Below are 24,898 nucleotides of genomic sequence, written 5' to 3'. Positions count from 1 at the left end.
CAAAGGACATCACCATGAGGGCGGTCTCAGCATGGTCCCCATCTAGAGACCTGTGTGTCCTCTCGGATTTGTCCACAAGGACTCTGAGACCCCACAGACCTCGTGCTGTTCAGGCGTGGGGCAGGGTGCCAGTGAGCAGCGGCTCCTCTCTGCAGTGGGCTGGGGCTCAGAGGAATGACCACCTAAGCACTACCCTGACACTTAGGATGAGAAGTCCAGAAAGAAAACTCTCCTGGAGTTTGCTCAGCTTCATATCCCAGCTCAGTCCTCAGTCTGTCCCCTGCCACCTCCTTACAGACACCTCTCAAGGACTATGTAGGAAAATGAAAAAGCAAAAGGAAAACACCCCAAAACCCTTCTTGACTACAACCTGACAGGTTATTATCAGCCCAGCTGGCCAAGAACAGGCAGTGCTGAAATGATGGCTGGACCAGAGTCCTCTTCCCTGGGTGGCTGGGACTAGGAGAGAAGAATGACTTTAGTAGTCTTTCTGGGTAATGGATCTGAGTCCCCCTTGCAGATCAGATGTCACATGGGTACAGGACTGGTGAAAGGTCATTTTTCCCTAACCAGTCTCAGTGTTGAACATGCCCTGTTCAGTTTAGCAAACTCAGTTATCCCTAGTTTAGAAAGCAGAGGGCTTCCCTTTCTTTGAGGAGTCTGGAGACCCCTCTTTCTGCCCTCATGGATGCCTGCTCACCTTCCTCCTGCCTGTGATTCCAGGAGAGAGGGAAAGGATGACCTCTGACCAAAGGGACATCCAGACCCACTAAGGAATCCCTAACCTCCTCCAGGGACTTGCACCTCAGACGCCAGGACAGAAGCTGGGGAGCAGAGGAAAGTAAGGGCGGTTCGCAGTCACCTTGGGACAGTCGATGTGGCAGGCAAGTTCTAGTGGTTGGTGAGGGCTACCTGCCCCAGCCAGGTCCTGCCCATCCTCGCCCACCATCTCAAACACACAGCTCTGGAGCTCAGGGGCAGGGGCCTAGGAATGGGGCTCCTGGGTCACCTAATGCCATAAGCCATGTGGGACAGCGGTGCCCCCGCCCACTGCCCAGCGCCCAGGTTCAAGTCTGCTTGGCTTGGAGCATCTCGATGAGCAGGTTGTTGCGGGGCATCTCGTTGCCCAGGTGCTTGTGGTACAGATACTCCTTGGCCTGCATGCTCAGGGCCCGGACCTCTACCAGGCACAACAGCAACTGCTGAAACTTGTCCCCGCAGTGCGGGTAGTGGCACAGGGTGTAGTCAAGCAGGGCAGCATTGGCCTTCTCCTGAGCATCCTTCACCAGGCTGTGGTTGTTCAAGAACTTCACATCTGCAATGTGAGGAGCACATCCCCCTTCAGTCGTTGAATCACTGCCAGGGCCGGGCCGACACTGTCAAAATCATCACTACCACCACCTTCCTGATGACTGCCACCACAGTTGTCATTGTGGTTAGCAAATACTGACTGCCACCCCCAATCGATCCCCTAAGCTGGCATCCCCATGTCTTTTTTTTTTTTACCAGTGTGGCCACCAATGCCACCAACCACCAAACCACAGCCAAAACCCTCACCATTATTTTCATGTTATCATGACAATGGTCACCATGGACACAGACAATCACCAAGAGCAACATCAATCTCACCAGGTGCATCTCTGAGTGCGGTATTTTCATCTGCAATATGTGATTGCATCTGCAATATGTAACGCATTTACATCTGTGATATGGGGTGCCGCAGTCCCTCCAGGGATTTTAGGGGCTGATTCTTGGGAGACGCTCAGGAGACTGTGCCTGGCACACGGGAGCTCACTGCTGAGTGTTTCTGCCACTGTTCCTATCATCATGGTCATCATGGCCACGGTCAACACTGTTGCCACAGCTGGCCACTTGCCTATCAATCATCATGCCAAAACCCTTCTGTAGTCATCACGCCCAAGTCACCATCAGCATCACCACCCTGCCTGTTACCCCGCCACCACCATACCCAGAGAGTCGCCCTGTGTGTGAAGGACCTGTCTCAGAGCTGTGAGGTTCATGGGCATGCTGGGCTTCCCTGGACCAAGAAAGTTCTCTCATGAGGCCCTAGGGGGATTTAGCCTCACCTCAGTGGTGTACGGGGGTCTGGTCAATTTCACCTGAGGTCCTTCATGGTCCTCCAAAGTGAACGGTTTTTGGGTTTTTTTTTTTTTGGTTGTTTGAGGTAGGGTTTCACTCTAGCCTAGGTTGACCTGGAATTCACTATGTAGCCTCAGGGTGAACTCAAACTCATGATGATCCCCTACTTCTGCCTCCCAAGTGGTGGGATTAAAGGCATGCACCACCACACCCGCCCAGCAATGGTCTTATTTTTAAAGCATGGCTAGGTGGGAGGCAAGAGACAGATAGGGAAGATCCAGGAGGTCTGCTGGGGTCAATCTGTTTACATTTAAAACAAGGTGCTGGGCTGGAGGGATGGTTTAATGGTTAAGGTGTTTGCCTGCAAAGCCAAAGGACCCAAGTTCAATTTCCCAGGACCCATGTTAGTCAGATGCACAGGAAAGCGTATGAGGCTGGAGTTCATTTGCAGTGTCTGAAGGCCCTGGCACGCCCATTCTTTCTCTCTCTCTCCCCTCTTTCTCTGTCAAATAAGTCAATAAAAATAAAATCCTTTTTTTAAAAAATAAAAAAAGAGTGCTGGCTTGTAGCTCAGAGGCAGAGCTTTGGTTTGGCACATGTAGGCCCTCGGTTCTATCCCCCACAGTGCAAAGAAAAAGCAACACAAAGCCCCATCCAGACGCTCTAGGTAGGAGCAGTGGCACTCAAGAAGCCACAAGCTAAACATGAAGGGTGGGCTCTCTTTGCAATGGAGGGAGCAAGTGGTTAGCATGGAGCAAAGGCGACTCAAGCTTGCGGTTGCAGGGTATGATCACCTCTGGGCCTGAGTCTGGGAAGAAAGGAAAGGGACTTGACAGTAAGTCCCACAGAGGTGATAACCACCACTTAGAAGCCCTTGGATGAGTTTCAGCCCCTTTGCATGAAAGGCTTTGCCCACCTTGCAAGAGGTGGGGAGTCCAGATCCTTTCCTTCTTTCTTTGTTTTTTTTTTTTTTTTTTTCCATCACAGCTTGTGGCCTCTTCTGGCTCCTGGTCAGCACCCCCAGCTGGTTCCCTGACTAGGGATTCAGGGGCAGCAGGAATCTACAAAGCTCAGTCTCCACCCTCAATACCTCTCCTGAGCTGTGGCTTCTAGTGCTTTAGGAGAGAGTTGTCCATCTGCCTCCTGCCCACCTTAGAACCCCATCCCTGATGCTGCGGGGGAGTCGGGCCAGCATGTGCAGCCCTTGGCCCTCTAATCCCTCTTAACACCCACTGCGCCAGGAAAGCTGAGGCGCTTGGCAACCCTGATCCCCAGCCGCCCCCAGTGCACCCGCTGCCTGGGCCTGTGTTATCCAAAGCTGGATTTAGGGAAACCGGAGATGGGCCTAGGGCGTATGGCAGGATCTGATGGCTGCTGTCCCCTACCCTCCCCTTCCCTGGCCCATCACCCTCCAGGAAGTAAGCCAGGGTCATTGTCTTCCTCCCCTCCCCAGGATCACCACCATCTCACGAGACATCTCTGTGCCCATTTGATTGAAGTTCCCTTTGTCCATAGAGGCCTTCCCTGCCTCCACACCCTTATGCAGCGGTTACCTACCCAACTGTGTAGAGCAGCCCTGTTCCCCAGACATACTCAGAGGTGATCATGGGAAAGCACTCCACTTAAGCCAGCCACCTGGAAGCACGAGATGTCTACTGACCCCATCCATCCCTATCCCAATTTCTCCTCATCCCAATCCTGCCCCTTCTGCTTTCCCCCACCCCCCACATACACACACACTATCCCTGGACTACCAATAACTCCTAATAGGAGGCTGGGGGTCCAGAGAAGGCTGGGGACCAGCTCAAGGGCACCCAGTAAAGTGGCTCAGAGGAAAGAGCTGGGGAGGAGGGGACTGGGCTGGGCACACTAGGACCTCGGCTTTACCAGGATTTACTGTTCTCAGAAACACACTTCAGGGACACAGGGACAGCAGAGGAGTACAGGGGGAGGGTGCAGAACAAGGCCAGCCTCCAGGGACAGCCCCTCTCCCAAAAGTCCTCTGGCCTCTCATACCTTCTCATGGTGAGATGCCCCCAACACACATGTCCCTATGAGGCCAGCTTGGTGGAGGGCAGCACCCCTTCAGCCACAGTCTAAGAGTCGGTCAGTTTCCTAGGCACTCACCAGTCTTCTCACATGGACCCTATTGGTCCCCAGAGACATCCAAGCTTCATGAAGGTCACCCCAAGGCTCAACATCAGGATGTGCCTGGGACACCCAGAAACAGTAGGGAAGGATTCACACCCAGGCCTGTCTGACTCCTTGCTGTGGGCAGAACAGAGCTGGGCCAGGCTCTGTGCCAGACTCTGGGGCAACAAATCAGGTTCCCTGCAACCCAGGGGTCTGCCCAAAAGGTCCCACCACTGGATCCTAGGCTTTCCCAGAACCTAGACCTTCTCCTTCTTCTCCAGTCTCCCCGTGTTCCCCAGTGCTTAGCCTTCTGTGAAAGTCCTAAGGGACACAGAACAAGGCACCACCCACAGAGCGTAGAGTCCTTCCATCCTTAGACACAGGCGCGCGGTTCTACAGCCACGCCCCCTAGTGCGTCAGGGGAATCAAACCCCAGCTCTGCGGACAGCACAGTGACCTGGGACAAGTCACTTCCCCGGCCCTCGTCAGTTTTAAGTTTTACGTCTTCTACAAGATAGGGTGGCAGGACTGGGGCTTACACTGAGTGCCTGAACGCCCCGGGGCCTGCGAGTCTGCAGGGTGGAAGTGAGCTGGGCTCCCACAGCCCTAGAGACACAGGCGGTGGGAGATGGCACCCCACCCCGGGGAGCAGCCGCTAGCTCTGCGAGCTGTAGGCCCCCGGGATCTCAGAAAAAGCCCCCTTTTCACGGTTTAATTGAATATTTGAATAATCCTTTCATTCCAGCGAGGCATAAAGAATGTTGTCCCAATAGCGGTGACTCAGGCAGGCGCCCCCGCGCACAATGGCCCCTCGAGTGGCGCTGCTATTCAGGCCGCCTTTTGTTGGCTAGGAGCAGTGGGTAAATTGCAAACGCTTAAGGGAATGCTGCCGCGCGCCTCAATGGGAATCAGGAAATCGAATGTTAGGTCAATCCATTAAGCTTCGATTAAGTCCTCCGGGGAACAATGCCCGCCAGGCCCATCTTCATAAACACCGCGATTGCCAGGAGAGAGGCACTAATTTTAATTAAACCTCCTTACCTGCCTCAGAGCTGCCTGAGACGCTATTTAGACGCCAAATGGCACCCTTCTGCGGAGGCAGGCGAGAAGGAGATGCGGGGGCGGTCGGTGGGCGGTGGGTGGGTGGGCGACACAGTCACTGAACTACCAGGATTCGGGGCCCTCAGACCCAGCGAGGTGCTGCCTGCCTGACGGTGCCGCCAGCGTTCCAGTGGGAAGTCGGTGGGCCAGTAGCCCGCCCACTCTGAGTTCAAGCTCTGCATGAAGGATCCTGTGGCACCCACCATCACCCTCACCCCAGGTGTCACCTTCTGCAGGGTGCCCAGCCACCCTCCTACTCCAGGCACAGCTGTAGGATGGTCATGTGCCGCCCAGTTTCAGAGCCATCCCAAAGGAAGCCTCAAGGCCATACACAACTCAGCCTCCATCCATTTCCTCGATCTCCTCTTCACCCTGCCCCCAACCCTGGGCAGCCACATGGAACTTTTAGGGTTCCCCACAACCTCAAAAGAGCTGCTCCTTCTGTCTGGAGTGCTTTTATAGCGCTGCCTGCCTTGTTCTATCCAAACACTCTTATTATTCTTACTGCAAGGCTCAGTGCAAGGGCGCCTCATCCAAAGAGAAGCCGGTGACGCCCTTAGTGGGGCTGGCCCGAGCCTGAGCCCACTGGAGTCTGGCTCCTCTCCGCATCTGGAAACCACCCCCCCCACCACCACCACGCAAAACCTGTAGCCCAGTAAGTATGCCTGTCACTGTTCCTCCACCCCAGGCTCCTTAGGTAAGTCCTGGCCGCCACCTCTTGATGCCTTCTATGGCCTGGGGTGTTCCCAGATATCTCAACCAGCCTGGGTGCCTAGTGTAGAGACAAAGGAGCCCCATAGCAGGAACGTGTCAAGTGATTAAGATGCATCCTGTGACCTGGTGCATCCATTCCAGTCACTTCATTAATTCTCTGTCTCATTTGCTCATATGCTTAATAAGGATGGCAATAGCAACACACACTTCTTCAGGGACAGGCCAAGGTCATGGGAGAATTCTCTCATACAAAGCTGCATAGCTTAGTCAAGAATGGTTGATGGTCATTTCACAAGTGGGGAAATAGAGGCTCAGCTAGTGAGTGACTTACTCAAGGGCACAAAGCCAAAGACAGCAGACCTAGACTCCAGGTGTCCGTGCTTATGCTCTCTCCCTCAGCCCCTCCAGCCAGACCTTGGTCTGTCCTTGTCCCTTAGGAGCCTAGGTCTGAAGAGGGATTCAGACTAGCATGGAAAAGGAACAGGCTATTCTTCATCAGTCTGGATGCAGCCAAGCCTGGTCCTGGACAAGAAGCCTGGGTTCTGCAAAGGTCTTTCCTAGGGTGGCCAGAGCCCAGGTGAGCCTGGCACCTCTGGGTTGGGGTCAGGAGAGGGACCATGGGTCTGTTTTCAGGGCACCAGACACAGATGGAGCTCTGGCCAAAGATGGTCCAGGCAGCCCCCGCCCCTCTATCTAGAACTTTCCAGGACCACCCTCACCCAAGCCTGGGCAGGGACCCTAAGGCTCTGCTACATTCCTAAGTGGGCAATCTCTAGGACCCCTGCAGAGCCCACTGTTCCAAAGCATTTGGCCACAGCAAGTACCTCAGCCCTGCCTGTATACTGGGCTTCCCAACTTCCACTCACCAACTTCTGCTTTCCTCTGCTCCCCAACACCTCCCACTTCCCCACTCTCTTGGAGGCTTCTTGCCAGACTGTGCTTATAATGTCAACTGCCATAAAGACAGTGTCTCCATCCTTCCCTTTCCAGGTGGAGCCCTTAGCCCTGTTCCAACTTTCCATCCCATAGCTCTCCTCTGCCAAAGTGTTCTCCAACCCTGGAGCTCCTACTTATCCCCCAAGACCTTGTGCTAATACCCCTCTTCCAGAAAGCCTTCCAGGTAAAGCCCTTGCCCCTGAACCGTGGCCCTCCGAGCCACACTCATTACTGTCTCAGCCCTCAGTTACATGTCTCTCCAAGACCAGGCGCTGCTGGAAGCCAGGATCACCTCCCTGTGTATAACATCTGGTAATAACTTACTAGGTGAGGCGAGCCCAGAGGTGGTGTGAGGATGGAGCTGTGGGCAGGAGGGAGGCATGCTGGCTGGCTTTCTTTCTTTTCTTTCTTCCTTCCTCCTTTCATTCTTCTTTCTCTCTCTCTCTTTCTTTCTTTCTGTGTGTGTGTTGGGGGTTGAGGCTTGAGTTGCTGTTCCTTAGGGACAGCATCCACCTTTATTTGAAACAAGGTCTCTCACTGGTCTGGAACTTTCCAGTTAGGCTACACTGACCAGCCAGCAAGGACCAGAGAGCCTTCTGTTTCTTCCTCCTCAGCACCACGATTACAAGCACGCGCCACCATGATGCAAGCAAGCATGTGCCACCATGCTGTAAGTGGGCACCACCATGCTGCTACATGGCTTCTAGGGGTTAAACTAAGGTCCTTGTGCTGGTAAGCCAAGCACTTTGCTGCCTGAGCTACCTCCCCAGCCCTTCTTTTCTTCCTTCACCTTGTTCCATCTTCCCGCTATACATTTGCCAATCTATCTATTCAACCCCACGTACAACACTTGCTGTCTGTCCTAGAGGAAGAGGCTCCGAGGGAGAGGGTTTAGGGTCTTTTCTGCCTGAACTGAGGGGCAGGGTTTGGGGTCTTTTCTGCCTGACATGCTTTCCCTGGGCCTGACACCACACAAATGTGACTGGATGAATGAGTAAAGGGGTCTGGGCCCCAAAAAACTCAGAGTCAGGATTTGGGTCCCTATAGGTCAAGGAGTTGAAAAAGCAAAGAACAGAATGTTGTAAACTCGCTAAAAACTTTCTGTAGGTGGTGGCGGTGGAGCATTTCTGATGTGACTGGCAAGAAATTGACCAGACTCTCAGAAGTGTCCACACTAAATGAAGGGCAACCCTTAGCCGTCAATGACCTTGGCCCTCAGCACTTCCCACAGAAAACCTGAGACCTGGCAGGGAGGCGTGGGGAGGGCTCTTCAGCCACATCAGGGACCCTCACCCCCGCCCCCTTTGCCCGGGCCCCCAGGCGCTTAGTCCTTGAGCACACTCACCAAGGCTGAAGAGGATGAGGAACTTGAGGCAGACGAACTCCTGGCGGTCCAGCTGCAGTGCGTGGAGTTGCAGCACCAGCTCCTGCGCCCGCAGCACCAGGCCATGCAGCAGGGAGCCAGCCTGGGCAGCCACCGTGCTCAGTTCAACCTGTGTGGGTGGCGGGCAGGTCAGGGAGCTCAGTAGCGATACCATGGGGGAGGGACAAGGGGCCTGAGGCTCGGAGGAGGGACTTGGTCTAGGCATGGGGTCTCCCAAGCCCGCCATGGCTGAGGGGCACCTCACGAGCTCTTTCCACGGGCCAAGCCAAACTGGGTACCCATGGTTGGCCTCTCCTTGGTAGCAGTGGGGCGCGCACCAGGAGGAGGGACAGCGAGGGAACTGAAGGGTCCTTCACACAACAAAGAGCCACCACCACCAAGTCCAGTAGTGTGAATGGCCTGTGTGCAGCTGTCCTGTGACAAGGGCTGATCCCGGGGCAGGGAAGGGGATGGTAGAGCAACTCTGGCCTGAGTAAATGTGATGTCACCACATGATCACCACACAGGTTCTACCTTGCCCCACTCAGCTCTTCCCCCCTTCACACACACACACACGCACCAACACACAGGCAGACGTGTTCACAGGGTTGTCACCTGCTTCGGGAAGTGAGGGCACACTTGTCTGCACACCCATGCCCACCCTTAGATGGTCACCACAGCAACACAAATCACACACGCCCACCTATGTGTTCACATGCACATGGTGACAGGCAAAGGTGGATGCCCACATACCTGTGTGTGTGCAGAGCTGCATAATAAAACAGATGCTTGGGCACACACACACACAAATAGAACACTCCTGTGACCCATATGTCCACACTCACATGCCAGACTCTACATCTACATTCATGTGGCCCCAAGTCACCCCTTGAGACCAGCACCCTTCTCCCCTGCCCTCGATGGCCAGAGGCACTAGGGTAAAAACAGGATGAGGACACAGGGCTTGAAGGGAGCCTCAGTCTGTGGCCCACTCCAGCCCCCACTGTGCCCACTGCTCAGCATGTGTCGCCTCCTCAGGCTGATTCGCCTATCACCAGGCTAGATGCTGGGCATGGGCCCCCATTCTCCTCTTCTACATCTACTCTCACTAGTTGGAGGGCCTCCTGAGCTACCTCCCCAGCCCTTCTTTTCTTCCTTCACCTTGTTCCATCTTCCCGCTATACATTTGCCAATCTATCTATTCAACCCCACGTACAACACTTGCTGTCTGTCCTAGAGGAAGAGGCTCCGAGGGACACAACAAAGAGCCTCCTCAAAGGTGTCCCAATGCCCCAATATTCTGGGCCAGGTGACGACCTCTTTACCCACCTCCATAGATAGCCCAACCTCCAAAGAGCCAGACATTCCCAGGCCCTCTCCATGGCCTTCCACTCCTGTCACACCACATTCTCTGCTCTAAAGGGCGCCAAATCCCCAGAACCTTTCATGCACTCATTCATTCATTCATTCATTCAGATGGACAGCCTGCAGGGTCTTGTCCATTCAGCTCCCAGCAGTGCCTCATCTCTGAGCTCCATCTAAGAGCCCTTGTCCCTGCTGCGCCCCTGTGAGGAGGTGGAGACTCATCACTTGTCACGAGATGACCAACCCTGGCTTATTCTGGGGAGATCAAGTGCCATCGTCAGTCACCCTCCTGCACGAGTCTCTCCTGGCCATTCCACACTTCCTGAGGTGCCCTCACCACTGCAGAGCACCCAGGACCTGACTCCCCACGAAATGCTGGGACACAGACAGTTCTGGCCAGTGGCTGCTCCTAAACTTGGAATGGTGTCTGGAGGCGGCCCAAGAGAGACTGGGGCTGGGGGGTTCTGGAAGCGGTTCAGTCACCTCCTGCCCTGTGACCAGCAAGATGCTGCCCTCCTTGCCGTACTGAATCTGGCGGTAGATGTGGTCGAACACCAGCAGCTCACTCCAGCAGTTCTGTAGCAGTGTCATCTGGTCAGCGACCTGGAGGGAAGAGCCAGGTGGAGGTCCAGCTGGGAACATCGTCCCACCCCTCCTCCAGCGCTTCATTTACAGTCTCTGTGCCTGAAGCGCAAGTTCTACTCAGGACTTGGAAACAGTAATCTGCTATGGTGGCGCTCGCCTTTAATCCCAGCACTCGGGAGGCAGAGGTAGGAGGATCATTGTGAGTTCGAGGCCACCCTGAGACTCCATAGTGAATCCCAGGTCAGCCTTGGGCTAGAGTGAGACACTACCTCAAAACAAGAAAAGAAAAAAGAAAGAAAAGAGAAACAGTAGGCAACTCTCTGGCCCAAAGCTCCCCCTCCCCCCAGGGACTGGGATTAAAGGTACGCACCACCACATCCAGCTCAAAGCCCTTCTTTTCCTGTGTATTCTTCTTCGCTTATCACCATCACCATCATTATTTTTGTTGTATTAGCATGCACACTTGTGTGTGGTGTATTACATACATGTGCAGGTGTGTACACCCTGTGTTGCACACATGTGGAGGCCAGAGGAAGATCCTCAATCACTCTTCTGCCTTATTTATCTGAGACAATCTTTCAGTAAACCTGGAGCTCGCTGCTTTGCAGGTGGACAGGCTGACGAGGGAGCCCCAGAGAGCACCCCATCTCTGCCCCACTCAGCACTGGAGTTACAGGCGTGCATGCACATTCATGCCCAGCTTTTTATGGGGCGGGGGGGGTGTATCAAACTCAGGTCCTCATGCTTACATGGCGAGTGTTTCTACTATCTGAGCTAGCTCCCAAGCCCGTAAGGCCCTGTTTTCTAATGAAGAGTTGGCCACCCAGGGAGGTCCAGGGACCTTTCTCAGATCACCCAGGGGTGGAGCCAGACCAGGGTCATGCTAGCCTTCTTGGTCCACAACCTCCACAGAGATTAAGTAGGCTTTGCGTGGTGTTCAGAGCAGCCTAGGCAGACACCAGCTGCAAGTCCTCCCAGAAAGACAGATGCAATGCATGCTGTGCTCCCTTAATAGCCCCCCCACACACCCCCGCCAAGGATACTTTCAGGTCCCTCCCTGAGCCACCTTCTGCAAGCCATGATCATTCTACAGTTGTTGCTCTGTAGCCTGGAAACCCTATGAGCTTGACACACTTGTCACTTCATGGAGAGAAGGAACGGAGCGCAACTTGCCCCAGGTCACACAGTTCTGGGTGGCTCTCAGCCCGTGCCTTCCCCATGTCATCAGGATGGTCATGGTCTCTTACAGGCTCATCTCTCCTCTACGAAGCCCTCTCGATAGCTCACCACACTCTGGATGTGGTTTGGCTCCATTGTGCACCTGTCTTTCCTGGTACCTTCAGATCTGGAAGAGCAGAGCTGTGTGCCTCAAGACTCCTGCCATTTTGGGTATGCTAGCCAGGCCTAGGAACTAGCTGTGTCCTCTAGGGTACCATCGCCTCCCTCCTTTCTGGGGCATCCTCAGGCAGATGGGGAGAAAGGAGAAGGTAGGTCAAGGGGAAAGAGAAGTCATAGTATCCTCAGGACTCTGCCAAAACACCTCTTCCCCAGTTCACACAGTGGGAGAGCAGGAGGGATCCTGCTCTGAACCACTGGATTCCAGCAGCCCTTTCTTACCTCCTCTCTGGGTTAAGAGCCCAGGCCTCTCCCTCCCCCTGGGAGCCCATCACTATCAGAACAAAGGCCCAGCCTCATATCCCAGCTAGTCCCCATCTCTGCTCTGGAAGTAGGTGTCCAAGGGAGCCTGGAAGAGGCCTCTCTCCCCATCACAGCTTTCAAAGAACAAGACCAGGCTCTGGAAGCATCAGAGCCAGCACACCTCAGCCCTTCTCATGTGACATCTGACCAAGGCACAGATAAGCAGACAGGCTCATCTAAGATGACACCCGAGGTTTTTGCAGGGGGCTTTGCCCAGATCTTCCTCCGGGGCCCATCTTGTGGCATATAGGAACTGACCAAGGCCCAGGGGGGAGGAGCCTGTCTGGAAGGTCACGGTGACAGCAGAGCAAACACAGGCCACTTATGTGTGACCCAGATGGAGGCAGGGCAGGGTTGGCACAGCGTTACCCCCCACCACCACCACCTCAAACTCAAGCAGATACTCTTGTGCCCAGACTGAAGGAAGAAGGGGGCAGGAGATGTGATAAGGAGGGAGCATTAGGAGATAAGCATGCAGAGCCTCAGCAGAAGGCAGAGGGGTCACAGTGACCTGTGCCTGGCCCTGGAGTAGACTCTACATCCAGACCTAGGGCTGAGCAGTCCTGCCTGAGGGGTGCTGATTAGGAAGCTGGGGCACAAGGCAGCAATGTGAAGCTACACTGGGTACCCCACACTCACATGTCCCAATTCTTACCTACTCCCGTGTCCTCTTTAGCCCTAATTTCCTACTCAGTATGATGTGAAAAGCACTTCTTTCTCGCTTTTTTTTTTTTTTTTTTTTTGAGGTAGGGTTTCATGATAGTTCAGGCTGACCTGGAATTCACTATGTAGTCTCAGGATGGCCTCAAACTCACGGCGATCCTCCTACCTCTGCCTCCCAAGTGCTGCGATTAAAGGCGTGCGCTACGACACCTGGCTTTCTTTCTCTTTTGCTTGGAGAAGACATGTGGCATCAGAGAGAGGACATAGGGACAACTGCATCAGCGGCAAAGGGTTCTGGAACTGGCAAGGTTCCCATCTCCCCCTTGCCCAAGTGAGCTCTCCTGCCAGACTCACTTCTTCCCTGGGGTGGAGAGATGGACACATGAACACCCAACTCAAAAACACTTTCCACATGATGTATATACACACATGCATGTGCATACACTACACACATGTCTACGTGTATCTTATTTAAAAATAAATCAGAGTGGGTTGGGGAGATGGCTAAGTGGTTAAAGACGTTTACATGCAAAGACTGCCAGGCCAGGTTCAGTTCCCCAACTACCCACAGGTAAAGCCAGATAGGCATTTATTTGCAGTGACAAGAGACCCTAACATATCTGTGCACATATACACAAAGCACATTACAAATAATCTTTTTTTTAATGGTGCAAGTGTCTGCCTGGTATTCATTTGCAGAGGCAAGAGACCTGGCTTGCCCTGACCCCGTGTGTAAATACATAAATGACAATGTAAAAAAATTGGGCTAAAGAGGTGGCTTAGTGGTTAAGGTGCTTGCCTGCGAAGCCTAAGGACCCAGGTTCAATTCTCCAGGTACCACATCAGCCAGATGCACATTGTGGTACATGCATCTGGAGTTCATTTGCAGTGTCTAGAAGCCCTGGCGTGCCCATTCTCCCTCTCTCTCGTCTTTCCATTCATCCTTCTGTCTCTAATAAAAAAATAATAAAAATGATAAAAAATGTAAATGTTAAATAAATGAGAGGGCCACGGCAGTCAGCCTTCTCCACAAGGAATGTGAAAAACCTGGTTTGTACTTTGCAGAGGTTTCATCCCATGAACCTTAGGCTTCTCTGTCACCCTTGGAACAAGACCATTTGCAGTTCTGGCCCAGAGTCCCTGGCTAGTCAGTCCTGTCTGCTGGACCCTCGTGTGGCCTGCCACAAATCTTCATGGAGCCTTGACACTGTGCAGCCTGCCGTGGAGAACAGTATTGATGGTGCCATGCTGACCTCTTCTTCAGCAGGCCCCTCCGGAACCCCCCGAGTCTGATGGGTCTGGCAGCCAAGGCCAGCAGGCTCAGTAATTCTCTGGTGGTTGACACTCCATGGCTGGCCATGGCACACTGCTATGCTGAGTGGTCTCGGGCCATCATTTATCAGCTCAGCACTGACAGACTTACTGTGATCTCCACGAGACCATCTATCTGGACAATTATCTGTTGCCAATGAGGCCTTGGAGGGGAGGGGAGCAGAACATAGTGAGGGAGCAGATGTCAAGATGGGCTCCTATCTCACCTCCTCCCCACTGTCCTTCACAGTAACTTCAAGGAAGCAGGAGCCTAATGCAGACCCTGCCCCCATTAAGAGGCTGGGAAAAGCCATTCTGCAGTCCCACAGGTAAGAAGTTGGTATATGACCCAGGGCAAAGTGGGCCCCACCTTTACAGTGCTTAGAGGTGCATGGATGCGACACATCTTGCCCCGTGCTCTTATTGGATGACCTGTGAGGGCAGATTCTACCCTACACTGCTGACAGGGACGAGCCAGAGAAGAGGGTCTGACCCCACTGGTGGAACTTCCTGTGGGCCGGGTCATGTGCTGAATTCTTCACCTGCCTTAGCTCACCCAGCTCTCATAGATCTATAGCAAAGCTGTTAAATTCCTTCCAGCTTACAGACAAGGAAACTGAGGGCAGTGGGACAGAGTCACTTGCAAATTCTCACTGTTGAAAGGCCCCTACCCACCTCTGGCAGCTTCTGGAGACCTCGGATCTAGCCATGCGCTCTCCTACTGGACTCCTCTGTGCCCTTCCTCCCTCGCAGAGCCCTGGGTACAATTCATTTGCATTCTCTAAGCTTGTCTGTCTTCTCCTCTAGCCCTGTAGTTTCCTGGGTCCAGTTTACTCCAGGGGTTTTGGTGTCTAGCTCAGGAGCTATTCTAGTCTCTGAGCCACCGAGCCTCTCTTCCATGTGCTAAAATGAGCCCTGCCCAGCAGAATGGAGACCCATACTGGGAACTGGCTCACTCAGTACCACCCTGTCTTTCTGCCTCTACATGCCTGCGCTCTGCAGATAGACCCCAGCCCACCGAACTTCCTCACAGCCAAGGGTTGGGGGGAGGACCTCCTAGGGCAGGACTGGGATTATCTGCAAGACCCCCTTAAAGCAGCACTGACTGTAGTTCAAAATCTTGGGCTCTGTGCACAGAGCACAGGTTCTGGGAAGGGGAAATAGGAAGGTTTGGACCACGGAGAAGCCAGAGCAGGAAAAAACACTCAGCAACGCTGGGACAAAAGCCCTTCCCATCCTGCGTGAACCCCCGAGAGACCAGGAAAGCGGCCAGAGGAAGTGCCCCGCCCCTAGATGCAGGATCCAGGAAGGCTGGGAATGCTTGGCTCCTCCTCTCCTCTACACAGGATCTTGGGTTTTTGTGGGGGGAGAGTGGGAGGGTAGGGGGTGTTCATTCTTCAGGGCCCGTAGCCATGAGCACAGAGCATATGAAACAGCCCAGAATCCAGCCTTCCTCCCAGGACACAGGTCAGTGTAGAGAAGGCCAATATGAGAAGCCACTCAAGACAGAGACTGAGCACGTCCTCAGTCATGGTAGACTCTCCACAGTAGAAGCGGGAGTACCACCAATCCCTGACTCCCAGAGTCCCCAGGTCCCACCCTGTGGCACCCTCCTAGGACTCAAAGTGTCCACATTGTACCTTATCCCCCTGCCCTCATGCCAGACAGGCAGCTAGTACCCCCAGCCCATCCGGCCACATGCCCAGAGGAAGCCCAGGCCAAGTGGCGCCAGCACTGACAATGCTGCTCAAGGCTGCAGTGGCCCAGCAGGGAGGGCAGCAGGCCCTGCTATTTACAGCCAGCCCCAGGATGGCCAGGGGGCTGAACTAGGAGAGGGAGCACCAGGCTGCCATGGGCCTTGGCTGGGATTTCACAGGTGGGGGCTCACAGGGAGCCAGGGCACTGGAGAGGGCAGCTTCTAGGCCTCGGGCCCTTCACACTTAGCCAGATGACTGGGAACTTCTTCCCTATGACAGGCCTCAGTTTCTCCTATTTTATTTTCCTGCCTGCTTCTTTCCTAGAAACAAAAGGTCTTGAGGTAGAGGCATGCATGTGGCTAGCTCAGTGGCAGCCCTGGATTCCCCAGCCAGCTGCCCCTGCACATAGACACACACAGGGGACATGCCATCACACATGAGAGCTGCGGAGGTGGTGAGCTCCTTCATCTTAGTTAAGAAAGCCAGAGTCCACAGACACCCCCAACTCACACACTCAGGACCCCCTCTTTGACAGTTGAGGCTGGTGGGGCTTGGTGTCCTCCCTGAAAGAATGGAAAGTCAGGATGGCCATGGTGGTGCACGCCTTTAATCCCATCACTTGGGAGGCAGAGGTAGGAAGATCTCAGTGAGTTCGAGGCCACCCTGAGACTACATAGTGAATTACAGGTCAGCCTGAGCTAGAGTGAGACCCTACCTCAAAAAAACAAAACCAAAACAAAGGAAAAAAAAAATAAGGTTACCTCAGACAGCCAAGAGAACTTGTCAGGGGCTAGCAGGCTGGGAGGAGGCACTCACCTCCAGTTCCTTGAACACCATGCATCTGCGTGCCCAGTCTACGATGGAGATGAAAGTCTGGTCAGCCATCCTGCAGAGGAGGCCAAAGGCTGCGGGCTGGTCAGACCGGCTTTTGGCCGGCTCCTGCAGGCACCCTAAGATGCGTGCTCGCACTTGGTCCTCCTCAGGCTCCAGCTGCAGCAGCTGAAGGATGAGCTCTGGCACGCTGGGCCCACCAGAGAAGGGTTCTGGGTAGCTGTAGGGAGGCCCTGGCTGCTGAGGGGGGCTGGCGTAGGGCTCTGGGTACTCAGACTTAATGGTGCGGCCAGAAAAGGCGGGGTAGAGATAGCCGGCTAGTGATCCGTGAGTGCTGGGCACAGCCATGGGCAGTGCTGAGGCTCCAAAGTCGCCCAGTGGCCCAGCAGGTGGGCCAGAGGCCAGGGCCTTGGGTTCAGGTGCATGCAGGCTGGGGGGCAGCATGTAGTCCGGAGGGGGCGGGGGCGGCGGGGGCACCCCCACTGGGGGGCTGCTCTCCAGCTTGAAGCCACTGGCCCGAATCTGTGCTTTCTTCTGTTGCTTCAGGGCTCGATCACGCTTGTACATGGGCCCAAACTTGTTCCGGCCACCCCGCATGCGGTCAGCACGCACGGCTGTGGGCAGGGGCAGAAAGTCAGGCTCCATACCACCTTCCATGCTATCCTGTCTTAGAGCTTTCCCAAATGGATGTGTCACCCCCTGCTCAATATCCTACTATGGCTCCCACTGCCCACAGATCAAAGTGATCTCCTTCCCCTGACATTTGAGGTCCTGCCCCGCCTTCCCTCCTCCTTGTGCCTTACCCACTTCTCAGTTCCTTTATTTGACATTTCTCCCTTATCCACCCTGCCTTGAATATTCTCATAGTCTCTCTTCTCTTTCTCCTGGGCTTGCTGAATAGGTAGCCTCCATGTCAGTACTGAAAGTGATCCTGGACACCCTCCCCCGTGGAGAGTCTCTGTCCTTGCCCTGATGTTCTGCCCTTTACCCACTCTTATCATGCATATACCTCAGGCTGCGAGCACCTGGGACTCTAGGTTCAGGTGCCCTGCCCAGGGCCTGGCAGGGATGGCAAAAGGAGACTCCCTGATTCTGCCCAGCTCCTGTTGTAAGAAGACTCGGACTTCCCTCACTGCCTCTCAGTGCAGAGAGAGTCCAATTTAGTACTGGAAGGAGTGACCTCTCTTGCTAACCAGATGTTCCTTTCCCTGGCCAAGAATGTGTCACCAGCCAGACTCAACAGGTGCATCTCTGCAGCTGGAGTGTGGTGGCCCCAGTCCCTGCTCAGACAGGACCCCATCCCAGTTCTGGGAGAAGGGAGAGAGCCAGAGAGAGGGGCTGTGCAGGCTGGAAGGATGGCTTGGGAACCGGCCCAACACACATCCTCCCATCACAAGGCAGGCAGCCTCCTCTGCTCCTTCAGGCTGCCCCAGGATCTGCTGCCCACAACAGCCAGCTTTTTGCTGCCCCCTGAGGATCTGGGGTTGAGGGATGCGGGTTCTAGGGATAGGGCAGAGTATCTCTTCCCATTCAAGAGTCCCTCTTCTAGGTAGAAGGACATGCCTGCAGAGCTCTCAGAACCTGGCTGGGGGCGGGGGCGATGGAGGGAGTTCTCCGTTCTGCAAAACTTTCAACAGCTGCTGGCTGGGCGCTCAGCCCAGCTAGGGCGGTGGAAGCTATGTCTGTCCACTTTCAGAGCTCGGGTCTCTCCTGAAGAACTCTCTCCCTCCTCTGTGAACCACAGCCCCGCCAGAGAAAAAGCAGAGATGGGCAGCCCACTGTTCTCCACTCCAGAACCGTCTTGGGGTTTGGCTGAGAACCCATGGGAAGGAATCTCACCCACTGAGTGAGCCTTCGAATGCATAGAGAGACAGATGGGCAGGCGGAGCAGTGGTGGAACGGTAGCAGAAAGTACCATAATAGTAGTAACAATAACAGCTCACTGCACACCGGGCACCTTCCGCTTTTTGCAGCTTCCCTCAGTCCTCAGGCTGACTCTGGGCGGGGGTTAGGCACTACTGTAAGCCCCCCTTTTGTTTTCAGACGAGGAATCTGTAGCTCAGAGAGGTCAAGAAACTCCGTCCAGTGTCCCCTAACCTACACGTGGTAACACTGGGGAATCGAACGCAGTAAAAGCATTGAAAGCTTTGGCTCTGGTGGGCGTGAGGATCTGTGGGCGTGGCTGGAAGCTCCTTGTTGGGGGAGCAGCTTTGCTGGGGCTCCGCTGTGACCTGGGGAAAGGTTCATGTCTTGAAATTCGTTGTTTGTTGGCTTGTTTTGAGACAGGATCTCACTATGCAGCTCAAATCCTCCTGCCTCAGCCTCCCGAGTCTGCGATCACAGACGTGCTCCATCGTGTTGGGTTTCCCTGGAGTTTACTTTTCAGATATTTCTCAACCCAACCCAAGATGGTCCTGCCATGCATCGCCTCTCCTAAAGCCCTAGCAGCGCCTGTTGCCTCGCTCCCTGCAAAAACTGGACCCTATAATGTCACAACAGGGGCCAGGCGCCTGGCCCCAGAGACTTGGGTGTTTTTGGGGGGGATGCCGCTCCCGGTGGGTTCGGCCGGGTCTCCCCATCCCTCCCGCCCGCAGCTCCCGGGAGCCAGAGCAGTCCGGGTCCGAGGTCCACGGGATGCGCACCTTCCAGGCGCATGCCCACCGTCAGGCACTTCTGGAAGCGGCAGAAAGGACAGCGCTTGCGCTGCGTCTTGTCGATCTTGCAGCTCTGGCTCTCGGTGCACGTGTAGTGCTTGTTGTTCTGGACCGTACGCTTGAAGAAGCCCTGTGAGGAGGAACAACGAGAGTCCGCGCGAAGCCCCGGCCCGCCGCCCGCCGCCCGCGCCCGCGCCCCTCACCTTGCAGCTCTCGCACGTGAGCAGCCCGTAGTGGTAGCCCGACACCTTGTCCCCACACACCGGGCACAGCTCGTCCAGATCCTCGTCGTACGAATAGTCCATGCCCGCGACGTCCGCCTGCAGAGGAAGGAGGAGCTGCTCACCTCGGGTCCCGCACCCCTCTGCGAGCTCCAAATGCGCCGGTCGCGTTTGTCCCTCAGGGGCTCAGGTCAGCGAACCCTGGGCGGCTCCCCGGCACCAGGTGCGGACCACGTCCCCGCTATGGCTCGGACGCCCTCTGCGCCCCCAGGGCTGCTCCCACGCTGCCCCCGCCAAGCCCGATCCCAGACCCTCGGATTCGATGCGCTTCCATCCGGATTCGTTTGCCTAAGAACAAAACCCCGGTTCTGAGAAAACGAGTAGGCGCGCACACGGGGAAGTGGGGGGGGGGGGGGCAGATGCCAGGGAACCCAGAAGGAATGGGGTGCGCGGCCCGAGCATTCTAGGGACCCGACAGAAACGGAGACAGTGAGAAAGAGAGAGAGAGAGAGAGAGACCCCTGTAACACTGCTCAACAGAAAGGGGATCCCCAGGCGACAGGGACACACGGAAGCTGAGCCAGAGAAACTGGGAGAGACAAGATTCCAAGATGATAGGCAGGTAGATGATAGACAAATAGAGACATAAATGATAGATGAATCGATGACTGTGGTACATGATAGAGATCGATTGATAGGTAGATGATAGATAAATAGATGATAGATAACAGGTACACGATAGGGATCGATCGATAGTAGATACATGATAGAGATCTATCGATAAATGATAGAAAGATAATTGATGTTGGGCGGTAGATGGTAGATAGCCAGATGATGGGTAACGAAAGAGACAGAATCAGAGACACCGGGAGACAGACATCCAGTCAACGACACAGTGACAGACCAGAGACCCCGAGACACCGGACTAGAGACATCCCGGGGGCGATCGAGGCAGAGAAGGTGACAGAGACACGGAGAGAAAACCTGGAGAGACGAAGGCGCCCAGCACCGGGTCGGGGACCGGGAGACCGACGCTCGGTGAGCCGCAGAGGCGGCAGCGAGCTCCGAGGCGTGGCCCCGCGGAGCGGAGCGGGGCGGTCAGGGGCCCCAGCCCAGAGGGGCGGAAAACGACGGACGCCGAGCCCGAGAGCGCCGAGCCGCGGGGCCCAGAGACAAAGCCCGCGCAGCGACGGCACGGGCGGGCGCGGCTCTCGCCGCAGAGCCCGGGGACGTCGGGCCAGGAGACCACGAGCAGGGCGCAGCAGGGGCTGCGGGTACCGGGCTGCAGCCGCAGGCCGGGCGCGAGGCGCGGAGACGTAGCGGGCTCAGGGAGGCTGAGCCTAGGCGGCGGGCGACCTCGGGCGGAGAGTCCACGTCCCCAGAGCCGTGGCCCGCCGGGCGTCCACCCGGCCGCTCCTGCGAGCAGCGCCCTGCGTCCGGCCCGCGCCGAGCGAACCCCGCACCTCCCCTCCCCTCCCCGCCGCGCCGCAGCCGCCCGCGACGAGCCGCACCCGGGCGCAGCGCCGCCAGCCCGCGATGACGGCCGCTCGGGCCGGGGGCGGAGAGACGGGGCCTCGGCGCTCACCCCCACCCCCACCGCCTCCCCGCGCCCGCAGCCTCCAGGGCCGCTCGAGGCGCACCTGGGACCCGGGCCCCTCCGCCGCACTGCGCGCTGCGCGAAGCCGCCGCGCGGGGCCAGGGGCCGGCCGCCCTATATGGGCACGTGCGGTATCCGGGGGCGGAGGCCCAGCCCGAGTCCCCCCCCCCCCAGCCTGGCCTGCGCCTTGCCCTCCCCATAGCCCGTCTCGGCCTCACCCTCACCTCCTGGTTCTCCCAGCCCCGGCCCCGGCCCCCACGAAGCCCGCCAGGGAGACAGCGAGCGACGAGAGGACCCAGGAGTCCCAGCGCCCTGGAATCGGGGCAGGTGTCTCGTACGGGGCAGCCGAGGGCCACCCACCTGTGGAGGGAGGATGCGAGCTGCTGCTGTGTGCAAGTCCACCTTAGAGGTAGCTAGGGCCAAGGTGGGAAAGCTGGTCGTTGAAAGTGGGTAAGGGTGAGTGTGGGGCCGTGACCAAGGCTAGAAATCAGACTCTCGCGTGGGTCCTGCCATATTTGTCCACTCAAGCCGCAAGCAAGCTTGCGCCCTCAGTTTCCTCGTTTGATGCCCAGTGCTCCTGGGAGGGTGGCTGAGGAGGGACGAAGTGAGGATGCATGTGGGGTAAGCTCCGGTGGCGCCCACCGAGAGATGGGGCAAACCCCTTCTCTCTCTGAGCCTGGGGTGTTCGACTGGAAATGGGAAGGATGGTCGTCTCACTCTGTAACACCCCAAGATCTGGTGAGCAGCCGCAGCACCAAGTGCATGGGAGCTGGAGCTGGGAGAACAGACCTGGGGAGTGGCATCCCTGCACCCCTTTGAACTCTCAGGAGCAAGGGTAAAGGAAGGCAACGCCACTGGGAGATTTAGGACTGGGACTACCGGTCCCAAAGCCAGGATCGCAGAGCAACTGATCTGGGCTCGGGGTATAGATCAATCCACCAGGCCACTCCCGCTATTCAAGTGAAGCGACAGGAGGCAGGGGGGATTTAAAAGGGGCCTGCTTGACCCTGCCCCACCCGCTCCCATACCTGGGGCAGAGAGAGCGCTGAGGACTACCCCGCATCTCCCCCGCCCCTCCACTACCCCGGCTTCTCACTCACCCCGCGGAGGGAGGCAGAGTCTGGCCGACTTGCTATGAAAGCTCCAATAAGTCACTTCGTTCCTCCAGTCCTCAGTTTCTCCGAATGCAAAATTGACAAGACTCAGCCCTACAGACGTGGTTCTGCGTTTCTGTGAGAAGGGAGGAGAGATACCCAAAGATGAGTTAGTGTCAGGCCTCCTCCCCAAACCCTGAGAACCTACAGCCTTGTGTGGAAGATGGGGCTTGGGGCTACTTGGGGCTTTGAATAAAGTCCCCAACAGACGGGAATTCTTAGAAAGTGGAACTGGGGCGAAGTGAGGTAAAATGGCAGAGCACACCCAAAGTAAGGCTCTGGGTTGGTCCCCAGCACTACAAAAACAAAGCAAAACAACAACAAAAAAACCCAAAGTATGCCGGGAGCAGCAATGAGCAGGAGGCAGGAGAATGAAGGGGGTGGATCTGGGGTCCTAAGTGGGCATCTCTAGGATAGATCCCACCAGGGGTCTCCTAAAGCATGGACACTCCTTTGGGCTAGGTCTGTGATGGGTTGGGGGCTGGGCACCCAGCCAGCAGTCCCAGTCTCCCTCCATCTCAGCCCTTTCCACCAAGGTTCCAGTATCCTAGGCTGGGAACCCTGACTCCATTGCATGCACCCCACACCCCTCTCACAGTGACTCATAGCCCCTCACCCACCTACCCAATGAAGCTAAGTTGACACTGGCCCAAGCCACAGAACTCAGACTGACAGTGGACACCCAGACATGCACAAACATACACGAACCCTCAGAGACCTCCACAGAGACAAGCCGGATACAGATACCCCCAGAAAGCACCACCCAGAGATCCACAAGGAACCCACAGAGCAGCATACCCGCCCGACCACCCGGCCACAGCTAGGACACAACTGACACCCTTTGACTCCACAGGGTCTGTCGCCATAAGCCTAGAACCTCCCACCAACAGCCCAAGAGAACACTGTGATAAGAGACTAGATCTACGGAGACCCCTGGCCCCTTTCTGGCCCAAAGCAGCGGGCACTGGTCACCCCACAGAGCAAGCAGTGGCTGGTCCCGGCCATGGGGAAGCATTGAGGAGAGAGGCTGGCCATTAGAGGCCTGGGCCCTGGCCCTCACTTACAGAGCGGAAGGAGAGCTCTCACAGCCGGAGGAAAGTGGGCACTGGGCACCAGGTTCAGGGTGGGGAGGCTCCCAGGACCCAGGTGGGTCAGTGGGCAAGGGGCATGCAGGAACTCCTTCACCCCACAGCGGGCAGGCGGCCGGCAGACAGCAAGCTGGTCCTGTCCGATCGTCCTCTCCTCCTCCCCGCCCTGGGGGGGGCACCAGAAGCCCAATTGGTCTCTGCCCCCACGTGACTCTGCAGGCCTCTCTCCTCCTTTGTTGGTGTTTCTCTTCATTTAGGTCTATTTTTTTTTCTCCTAAAAGAAAAAAAAATATATCCCTATCTATCTGGGGGCCGCGGGTGGGGGGTGGAGGCCAAGGCACTAGGGAGGCCTTGGCCAGCTGGCTGTCCAGGCTGCTGTGGGAGCCCAAGGCAAGGACCCCACGTAGGCGGGTAGGCAACCGCTTGTTAGCGAGTGGGTGGGAGTGGGACCTGATTTATGGGCCGCTCCCCCACTGGGCCGGGCTTGTGGCTGAGTGTCTCTCCCCTTCAGTAGTTTCCTCCCTGGGTCCAGGCCTGGCCGTCGTGGTCCAGCTTGGTCCAGACCATGGGGTAGAGTCAGGACAGCATGGTGGTGGAGGAAGGAGCATGGCCGACCCTGCCAGGTGGATAGACAAATAGACCAGCTGAGGACATTGCCTTGGACCGGTCTTGTCCTCTTCCTGAGGTGAAGAAAGGAAAGAGAGGACTCATCCTACTGTGGTTTTTTGACATTGGTGTCTCAGAATGTCACCGTCTATTGGGAACTACAGACATACCCCCTGCATAGCTGGGGAAGCTAAGGCTAAGCTGAGACTGCGGCTAGGCTTCAGGGACCCCAGGTTGCACCAAGTGGGTAGCAAGGCCCACACAGCGAAGAAGTTTTGTCTAGAAGGCCAGACCTCCTCACTCAGTCTGGGATGTCCTGTCCAGTCTCCAAGTCCACATAGGTTCAGAACTGGCCTGCTCCTGTTGGTCCCATGTGGCTGAACCCTGCACCCACCGCACACTCCACATCTTACACCCAACTAGTGGCTACTCTTTTCTGCATTCCTTCTTCATCTCCTGTAGATTGGGTGCTGTCTGTTCCAGGCACTGGAGGCCCTTGGTGAAGAACCAGGAAATCTCTGTCCTAGGATGACTGACCTCTTAGCCATTTGCCCTGGGGAGTGGCAAGAGGCATCGGGGTACCAAGGGGCAATCACTGTTGACAACCCCTACTTCATTTGAAGTAAGAGACACATTATCTGGAGCAGCTCATTTATGTGACTTTGGATGGCAGGATTTTGTTTTGTTTTGTTTTGTTTTTTCCTGGATAACTGAACTAATTCGATTTAAAACCTACCTAGAGTGTCTTTCCTCATTACTTCATATTGTTTCACAATAGCTCAGCCTGGTCTCAAACTTTTTTTTTTTTTTTTTTTTGGTAGGGTCCCACTCTAGCTCAGGCTGATCTGGAATTCACTCTGTAGTTTCAGACTGGCCTCCGACTCACAGTGATCCTCCTATCTCTGTCTCCTAAGTGCTGGGACTAAAGGTGTTGGCTACCATGCCCAGCAGATCTCAAACTTTCTACCAATCTGCCTCAGCTCCTGAGTGCTAGCATTACAGCCACCACGCCTGGCTTCAAATTAAAATAATAATAGGTTAAGGTGCTTACCTGACAAAGTCTAAGGATCCAGGTTTGATTC

The 24,898-nt window shown here is 55.7% G+C and overlaps 1 protein-coding gene across 1 annotated transcript; it reads right to left on the bottom strand.

Annotated features, from left to right (window-relative positions):
* Nucleotides 1–1,067: 1,067 nt before the first annotated feature.
* Nucleotides 1,068–22,096, bottom strand: Nr5a1 (nuclear receptor subfamily 5 group A member 1). The gene is made up of 7 exons (XM_045141531.1): nt 22,069–22,096; nt 19,355–19,471; nt 19,140–19,281; nt 16,483–17,111; nt 10,196–10,315; nt 8,330–8,477; nt 1,068–1,315 (listed from the first exon to the last, which is right to left on the bottom strand). The coding sequence occupies exons 2-7, from the start codon at nt 19,454–19,456 to the stop codon at nt 1,068–1,070; spliced, it is 1,389 nt and encodes a 462-aa protein (XP_044997466.1). The 5' UTR covers nt 19,457–19,471; nt 22,069–22,096.
* Nucleotides 22,097–24,898: the final 2,802 nt, after the last annotated feature.

This window comes from Jaculus jaculus, chromosome 1 (genome assembly GCF_020740685.1).
Source record: "Jaculus jaculus isolate mJacJac1 chromosome 1, mJacJac1.mat.Y.cur, whole genome shotgun sequence".
In the NCBI taxonomy this organism is placed as follows: Eukaryota; Metazoa; Chordata; class Mammalia; order Rodentia; family Dipodidae; genus Jaculus; species Jaculus jaculus.
The sequence above is the reverse complement of the archived record's forward strand: the minus strand, read 5'-3'. Positions and strand labels throughout refer to the sequence as shown.